The sequence below is a fragment of the Amblyomma mixtum genome, chromosome 1, assembly GCF_055824585.1.
Source record: "Amblyomma mixtum isolate Tamu chromosome 1, ASM5582458v1, whole genome shotgun sequence".
Lineage (NCBI taxonomy): Eukaryota > Metazoa > Arthropoda > Arachnida > Ixodida > Ixodidae > Amblyomma > Amblyomma mixtum.
In genome coordinates this window covers 294,025,815-294,034,825 of record NC_143012.1, presented here as the reverse complement: position 1 = coordinate 294,034,825, position 9,011 = coordinate 294,025,815, and the positions used below count along the sequence as shown (strand labels likewise).

The 9,011-nt window shown below is 48.5% G+C and overlaps 1 protein-coding gene and 1 pseudogene across 1 annotated transcript; one reads left to right on the top strand and one right to left on the bottom strand.

The window, feature by feature from the left end:
• Positions 1 to 1,042: 1,042 nt before the first annotated feature.
• LOC149372098 (uncharacterized) lies at positions 1,043 to 2,653 on the top strand (annotated as a pseudogene).
• Positions 2,654 to 5,849: 3,196 nt separating this feature from the next.
• LOC149372097 (uncharacterized) lies at positions 5,850 to 7,466 on the bottom strand. The gene is made up of 3 exons (XM_089585728.1): positions 7,298 to 7,466; positions 7,089 to 7,220; positions 5,850 to 6,890 (listed from the first exon to the last, which is right to left on the bottom strand). The coding sequence occupies exons 1-3, from the start codon at positions 7,464 to 7,466 to the stop codon at positions 5,875 to 5,877; spliced, it is 1,317 nt and encodes a 438-aa protein (XP_089441854.1). The 3' UTR covers positions 5,850 to 5,874.
• Positions 7,467 to 9,011: the final 1,545 nt, after the last annotated feature.

The window sequence follows — 9,011 nt, the reverse complement described above, 5'->3', positions numbered from 1 at the left end:
TAAAGGTCAAACAGGGGCGTTAATAAACCTCCTTGGGCAGACGACCAGTCGTGCATGTGAACTAACTTCAGTAGATTTTGCTTATGTTATTCCTGACAAGACAGAAAATGGAAGCATTAGCTTTACTAACAAAAAAAGAATACTCATCCCATCACTGTGCGCATTCCTAAGTGAAGCTGATCACTAAAACGGAGTCCCACAGGGATCCGTTTTAGGGCCATTACTATTTTTAATTTACATTAATGACATAGCATCTAACATATCATCTAACGTGCGACTGTTCGCTGACGACTGCGTGATCTATAGAAGGATAGTCACCCCCCTTGATGCAGTTATTCTACAGACCGACTTAAGTGCGCCTAAATGAATGGTGCCAGCTATGGCAGATGGAAATTAATATAAAAAAACAAAGTTGATAACCTTTTCCACGCGCACTAATATACCTTCTAATGTCTACACAATTAATGAGAATACAGTTGAAAGAACGGATTGTTTTAAGTACCTAGGTGTTTATCTCAGTGCTGATTTAAGCTGGAACACCCACATAAATCACATTAAACGGGCACCGGGCTGACACAACACGGAATGAACAGAAAGCAGTGTCGACCCATTTTAATCAACGCCATCACAAATTCGACGAACTCAAATTGTTCATTCTTCAGTCAGGCTTCAAATCGACTAGGGACAGAAAATACAGAGAAGCATTCCTAATCCACAAATTTAAAACACTGCAACCAACAGGGATCAACATGTCCAGAGGAAACCTGGAATCTCTCAGGTACATTCCAGGGTCAGCATAATTTTAAATTAACAAATGTCTTGCACGTGGTCAGACTATTTCCTAGAACCTCACATAAGTATAGGGTGTATGCACGAAAGCCGGCGGCGCGGTGCATTGTGGGTGAGCGGCCATCTTTTAGTACTCCTTAGCAGACGCCCGCTGCAGTCTCCGCACCCGCTACTGCAGCACGCTGCCACGGTGCGCGTATAAATGTGATAACCGCTCCAGTGACGCGCTACAAGTTGCCTGTTCGCCAAGACAATGGCTTAAGTTCTTGAAGATTATGCAGCAACGTTATCCGAAGTTGACAGACAACGTTACGAGGACAAGACAAAAGCGATCGGCATGGACCCATTCACGATGCCTGCGAGCGACTGCGTCAAAGACATTGACTTGTGGCCATGCGTGGATGGTTCAGACATCTACGAATTCTTGGTTCTGAGGACCAGCTTCACGACGCGTAAACAACTGAAGTCGCGGAAGGCACTGGAGGCCCATAATTTTGTGACGAGCGGCTGGGTGCACGAGCCGTCTGTGAAGGTGGTGTCGGCCGATACCGTAATCATGATAACAAAGGTAAGAAGGCGGCTTCTTTTGCATCAATAACATGTGCTGATTGCGCCTTTTATTCGCAGGTAAACCACTCGCAGAGCCTCAACCAGGCTCCGCTTACAGTGTGGGTGCTGGCCAAGAGCGACGGCGACATAAACGCTGCGCACTTCACTTGCATGGCAGGGAACGGCGAGGCCTGCGCTCATGTTGCCGCCGTTCTTTTCTTCATAGAGTACGGTGTGCGTGCGCGGCAAGAGCGTTCTTGCACCGACAGCGCGAATGCCTGGCTTCCAGCCCACGTGCGAAAAGTGCAAGTGCGGCCCATTGCGGCCATGGATTTCGCGTCCAGTGCGCTGAAGAAACGTCGGCTTGACTGTGAAGGCACCTCAGTTTGTGCGCCCAGTGTGACCGCGCGTACTAGGGCCTCTGCTCCAACCAAAGAAGAGTGGAACGGCTTCTTCGACGATCTTTTAAAGTCCGGACATCGGCCAGTTGTGACTACCACGGATCCTATGTACAGTGACATGTATGTGCCTGCGGCAAGAGCCTGCAGTGGTGCAGACCTGCGTCGAATGTACGCCCGCAGTGCACAGAGCTTGTCATACGACCAGCTATTACAACACTGCAGTGATGTTTACAGCAAGCTGCAGATTAGTAATGATGCAGTCAGCAGCATAGAGGCAAGGACTAGGCAACAGTCGATGAGTCCTCGGTGGTTCGCATACAGGGCTGGCCGTATCACAGCATCAACATTGTACGACGTCTGTCATACAAGACTGGAGGTGCCTTCAATCAGCTTACTGAAGCGCATTTGCTACCCACATGAAAACAAGGCGTCATCACCTGCTCTTAGGTATGGCCGGCAAAATGAATTAAATGCACTCGGAGAGTACAAACTGACTGCCGCACAGTTTCACCAGCAAGTACAGTTTAAGGAGGCAGGGCTGCTAGTTTCACAAGACCACATTTACCTTGGTGCCACTCCTGACATGCTGGTAGAATGTGCATGCTGTGGTGAGGGCCTAGTTGAAGTGAAGTGTCCCTGGAAAGTCAGGGATGGGAACTTAAGTGACCTCCTGTGGGATGCAAACAGCTGTGTCGTCCAATGTGATGGTGCACTTCAGCTGAAAAGTAATCACCGGTACCATTACCAAGTTCAGCTCCAGATGTTTGTGTGGCAGAGAACTTACTGTGACTTTGTGTTGTGGAACAAGAATGAAATGAGCGTGCAAAGGGTGAAGGCGGATTTTTCTTTTGTTGTACCTTTATTGGCAACAGCAGAGAAATTTTTCTGCAAGGTGCTTCTGCTTGAGCTGGTAGGGCGTTGGTATACAAGGTAAGAGGAAAATCGACCTCCGACACTGGGTCAGTCTGCTGCAGCCTCAACTGCTAACATGCCTCAGGACAAACTGGATCAGTCCGCTGCAGCCTCAACTGCTGACATGCCTCAGGCCACACAAACCCAAAACCTGTCGAAGAGGACTGAAGGCACTGATAGTACGGAGTACTGCATATGCAAGGGACCAGAGAAAGGCAAAATGATTGCCTGTGATGGCTCGAACTGCCCCATTACGTGGTTCCATTTTAAGTGCATAGGTATTACAAGAGCACCAAAGGCTGACCAATGGTTTTGTCAGTTTTGCAAGCAGTGAGGCCTGCCTCACTTTTGGGAAGTGCAATGTGTATATACAAATTATGCATCTCAATAATCCTGTCCATATTTCTTATTATGTATATAGTATTTGTGTATATTACCTCTCCCCCTATCCTCTTTTCCTGTCCCGTAACCTCTTTCATTTCATTTCTCCATTCTGCCTGCTATCCTTTATTTCCGCTGCCCCAGCTCAGGTGCTTCAGTACCCATGGCAGATGCTGGGGCAAGCAAAAACCTTTTCTTCCTTTTTATTTTAGAGCGCAGCTCTTTGGCGTCCGTTCCTGGGTGTCGCGTCGTCGTCGGCCTCGTAACCAGCTCCGCCCCCAATGTCACGCTTTTCAATTGGTCGAAATGCTCGTGACGTCACAGTGCGCGAATTTCAAATGGGGCCAATTGTACTTTGGCTAGTAACCATGCAACCAATCAAAGGGATCGTATAGTGATGCTGCAACTAAGTTGGACTGAGTTTAGTTAATTGCTTAATTAATCAATTAGCCTAATTAATATAGAGGAGAATGAAGAGGTCAGAAGAAAAGAAAAGAAAGACGCGCGCCGCAGCGACAACAGCGTCCGCGAAAGGAGACGCTGCTGAAAAAAACAGATAAGTACAAAGCCGCGTTCCCTCCACCACCACGCACTTCCCCACTCGTAAGACGTTGCTCGTTTCATATACGTTGTGTCGAACATCCTAGACAGTTCCAACAATTGACAGGTTAATGACAGAACACGATGGATACAAATTCAATAATATAAATATGAAATAGCCTAATTAACCTTTCTAGTTAGACCGCATAAATCAATAAAACCGAGAACGAAATTGGTCGAGTTGGGGAATCGAACCAGGGTCTCCGGAGTGCGATACGAGCGCGCTAGCCACTCCGTAATGCCAGCTGAATGGTTTGGAATGAACAAAGGCGCGTCTAGCTAATACGGCGTCTTCGTTCACTCCCATCTTCCCCCTTTCCCTTACGGCGAGGTGCAGGTGTCCACCCAGATATGCGAGAGAGATACATTTCCTTTCCTCAAAAAATAAATTTACCGTCCAGCAAGGCGTACAGCCGAATTGGCGATGGCGTTCTGTGGATTAACTACAGAGGCAGAAGATTGCGGTATCCCCCACCGCACAAATCTCTCAGCAGAGAGGAAGCTGTCACTTGGAGACAATTACAAACAGGCTCTTTCCCAAACCTACATATACTAAACAAAATGCACCCTACCATATACGCGGACAAATGTCCCTGGTGCGACGGAAAACCTACTCTCTATCACATCACATGGGCCTGCCAAAAGATAGACGTGGTCCCCAAAATACAAAACCCGAGTGCGGAGCAGTGGGAGACTCTGCTGTCCAGCGACCGCTGTGAAGACCAAGAAGGTCTGGTACAGCGAGCTCAACGGGCGGCAGTGGCCAGCGGAGCCCTGGACTGAGGGCAACCGACCACTGATTAGAGGCGGACGACTTCGACAGAGAAGACTCCTGGGGGTAAAATCAAGGAGAAAACGTCTCTGAAGATGCTCCCAAACCGCAGGAAAAAGGACTAGAGTAAAATAAAGTTTTTCCTTCCTTCCTTCCTTCCTGGCAGCGTTGCAAGACGCTGTCGCGTTCCACTCTTACAGGCGAAGCTTAACATGTTAACCACACATCAGTAACACACGCAGACAGCCAATGGACGCGTCATTCGCTGGCAGCACTTGATTCATCATTCACAACCACATTCTTAACGTACGCTCCCTTGCCGCACATGCCAAGGACGTACACCACGATCACATTCTGCGCCATTCCTCTGTACTTTGCTTTGCTGAAACCTGGATGGATCCCGAAGAGCCTCTCGAAATCATAGATTTCCTATACTGCTGTGGTGCTCGCAGAGACCACAACAGAGCGGCGGGAGTCGCTATCTACTTGCGCACAGGTCTCTCTGCAATACCAGTCGAAATGTTTGGCACGTCACATGAAGTTGGCGAACTGTGCACCGCAAAGTTGCCCAACGGCTTGCTGGTAGTAGCTGCCTACTTCGCCCCTACCGCACTCACGAAAGACGTCGTGCACTTCCTGCAACTCGCATTAACCGTCCATCGATCCACACCGATGTTAGTAGTGGGGGACTTTAATGTTGACATAAAGACAAACAGCAATTTCCTAACACTTATGCGGGAGAACATCCCGTTCCTCTCGCTCGTAACGCGTCCCACGGCTGTGACAACCTCGCGAGGCACTTGTATAGATCTCGTCTTTGAGAATCAAGCATTGGTGTACCAAGTCGAACATATATCAGTCTATTTCTCCGACCACAAAGCTTCCTTCATGACTGTCAAGAACTGTTAGTGGAGTCTTTGTTAAAGGAATACGTGTGAAAAAATAAAACAAAAATTCTGTGATAGCGCATACATGTGTTGCTCGATTTCTTTGCCTCAATCTATCGAAAAGGTGAAACAGCTTATTTGCTGCGCTCAAATTTCGCATTAGGAAGTAACGTAATCGTCGGTAATTTTTTATTTATTAAACTACTACTACAATAAATACGTGCAAATGAACTGGTCGTATTTGGCAGTACTTTTAGTTCAGTGCAACATCGAGCGATGCTGGCCCATACCCTCTTTCTAGGGAATTGCCACAGCTAAGTCAAAAACACATTAGACCTGAGTACAGAAGTTTCTGTGTGCGCAACTTCCCCATCCAGGTTTTACAAGTTTGATCTCTACCTACGACAAACTGCATGCACCTTATTTTTGTCATGTAAACTGACTAAAGACGACTGTTTTGGATTTTAGAAACCTATTTTTGGCAACTGTGTCAGGGATAAGTCGCACATTCTTTGCCAGGACCATCTTTGACTTCTGAGGTTAGACAGTACAGCAACGTAGCCTGCAGGAGCATAGCCACCCTTTAATCAAATGGCACTACAGAGTTGCAAAGATTTGTAAGGGCACAACAAACACGAGCAATTTTGTCTATTTGGCATTCCCCGTGCTCATTTGCTTTCAGGGCTTCAACAGGAAGGCTCCCTTTCAATATGGTGAACTTGTTTCTCACCATTCCTATCACTCTCTCCACGTGAATTCTTACATTTGCTATCTCTCTTGTCCGCTCAATGTCACTGCTACTCAACTGTCTTTTTCCTTTAGTGAAAGCAGGTATAGCCAGTGATGCATGGCACAAACCCACACTTTCCGCTATCAGGAAACCCCTGTCGACTAGCACAACATCCCCGTATTCAAGCAGGTTCAGTACCCCACATTCCTCTGTTATGGCTTTGTCACTGGCTCGACCACCAAATGCCTGTGACAGAAACGTAACTGAACCCTGTGGACATATCCCTAACAGAAAGTTCACAGTATTATTGTGTTTGTATGCCGACCATGTCTCTGCTCGAGGCAGGTACGAGCTTGGTCGATCAATGAACACTTCAAAGCAGTCCAATATCACGCGTACTTTCAGGCCAAAGTTCTCCACAAAGGCCATTGGCATTGTTTTCATGATTTCTTCCTTTTCTGGCCAACGCACCAGTGGTCCAAGTCTGTCAAAACATACATCCAACCACCTCTCAAAAATTCTTGAAGCTGTCGACTGTGCGATGACAAAGCGATAGACAAGATCCTGGAATGGGGAGCCTAGCCGCATTCGCATTAGAAATAACACCATTTCTTGGAACTGGGTCAGTGAGTGCTTCCTAGAGTATGAAATGTGGCCTTTCAAAAGATCAAATACACGAAGCAACATTACAAATGTAGGAAGTCCGGTGTAGAAGGCAACCTTCCCGTCGTTTCCCTCAAGACCTTCCTCAGTGAAAGTCTGTGACCGAAGAGCTCCCTGGCATTCATCCAGTTGTCGTTGACAGGTTGAGAGTTTGTCCTCTAGTTCGGCGACATCTGTTGTTGCCATATCTGTCTGGCTAGCAGCATCTGCAAGAAAAGAAAAAAGTGCGGGAAATAAGTTTCCTGACCTACAATAACACATATCTGACCATGTGGCATGTGCAGCCTTTCCAAGTGATGAATAATAATGGAAGGCTGCCACAGAATCATCTGAAAACAAAATGGCACTAAATAGCCAGAAAAATCAGGCTTGTCAGGCTGGTCCAAATAAACAGCTTTACATACCAATTCGTGGCTCCACACCCTTGTCAGGCTCAGCTTCATTCACATGTGGAGAGCTTTCCATGACCATGGAAATTCCATTGGTAGCTCCTGCATCAAGCTCATGTGCAGGGCTGTCTGCACCTTTGGAAGCATCTGTGATGAAAGACACCTGTAGCAATGCTACTTCCACAGCATCATGACAAAGGAAAGGGACGGTGGTTTGTCCTTACCGGGAGCAAATGATCGGCGTTGCGCGCGTGCGTTTTGGCGGTTATATCGCTCGTTGTTCGCCGAAATGGTCCCATAACCTAAACACTGTGATGGGGCCCAGTCGGGGTTGCAGTCGTCGAAGAGGTCCGACGGTCGACCTGAAACAAACCAGTAAAAAAGCGCCAACATTCACTGAAACGAAGTATGCATGATACCCGAGGCCAACCATACTTTATTTAAATAGAGGCAAACGTAGTTGCATGGAGCGCTGTTAGCGCTGATCGCTAGAAGTGCCAAGCTTCTGTAAACACTGGCAAAATCAAAAGGCTAGCTAGGTGCTACAACATTACGCCAGAAACGTTCTTTTAATGGTTATGCAGAATCACGTACCTGACAAGAAGTGCCGCGAACAAACCCAGTATTTATCCGGGTTGTCGTCTATTCCGCGCCTGTTGATGCGCGCGATCCATTCACGACGCCTCCGCTTGCACAGCTCCTTTGTTTTTTCGCATTCTCGACTGCGCACTTACGGGATCTTGAAAAACCCACAGTCCTTCTCATTCGTCTTGAGCTTCTTGGCCTTGGTCTGGGTGCGGCTCGAGCACCCCACAACGGCGCAGTACACCATGGTGACCCGCTATACACGCTTCGCGTCGTAGCGGCGGCAGCGACTGTGGCTGGCGTCTGCTAAGGAGTACTAAAAGATGGCCGCTCACCCACAATGCACCGCGCCGCCGGCTTTCGTGCATACACCATAGAGTAACATAAAAGTAAAGAGCGGACACTCGGGCCCTTTCGCGGCCGAGTTCGGCGCTTCCCCGTTTCCGCCAGATGGCACTGAACGTGCAAATAAAAAAAGGAAAAAGAGTATGGTCTTGGCATATCTTGGCTTGCAGTGACGTGCGCTGCGCGCCTACGGCCGCAGTTACGTCAGCAACAGCGGCGTCTTTTAAGTGCGTCAAGCCAACGGGCAAGCACGCCCAGGCGGCAGTGTGCGACGGACCGACGGTGTGAGCGGCTGTATTTTTTTGCGGCGTCTGCAAGCTTCCTGGGCACGTCCGTTTTGTGTACTGCTGTGGTGCTGCGACGGTTGTTTCTTCCACCCCGTGAACTGTCCAACAAGAAGCTGCAGCTGTCGGCCTTAAAGGCGGCGGCGGCGGCTCTTCCTAAGCACTTCCAAAGAGGCAACAAAGCTGCGTCAAGGGCAGATGCCCACCACCAGGTTTTGACAGTAGAGCCTCCAAGATTCCTGTTTAAGCCTATCATCTCTGAGGCCAGTGCGTTTCCCCGGGTCCGCTAGGTGCGCTGTGCACAAAAGTCGGCCGCTGGGGCCTACGGGAGTGTCCGCTCTTTACTTCTATATTACTCTATGCATACACCCTATACTGTCGCTCCTTGCACCCTTCCCACGTCATATCTTCCACCCCATTTCCGGCCTTGTCACCCTCTCCCTTTGTTCACTTTTTTTTTCTCCTAATCCCCTGCTACCAGTTCTCGGAAACCATGACACTCCTGTTACCCCCTCCGCCCCCACTTTCTGGCTTTCTCTGAACACGACCCATTTCCCCCCCCCCCCTGCCTTGTCCTTCCTTGGAAATGCCCCCCTTCCTTTCTCCTTCCAGTGCCAGCCCTTTTTTTTTTCTTGTTCTCATTTCCCTGTACCACGCTGACTAATCCTTTTATCTGAGTTTTGCAGGTTCACCCAGCGCCTCATCCCCTTCCCCCGTCGCAGCC

Bases quoted from the DNA above. Each gene is read 5' to 3' on its own strand.
- LOC149372097 (XM_089585728.1), bottom strand. From the start codon at position 7,466: ATGTTGGCGCTTTTTTACTGGTTTGTTTCAGGTCGACCGTCGGACCTC. The intron at 7,221-7,297 runs GTAAGGACAAAC...CTTTCATCACAG, and splicing joins ACGCCGATCATTTGCTCCCG to ATGCTTCCAAAGGTGCAGAC. The intron at 6,891-7,088 runs GTATGTAAAGCT...CTTTTCTTGCAG, and splicing joins GGGTGTGGAGCCACGAATTG to ATGCTGCTAGCCAGACAGAT.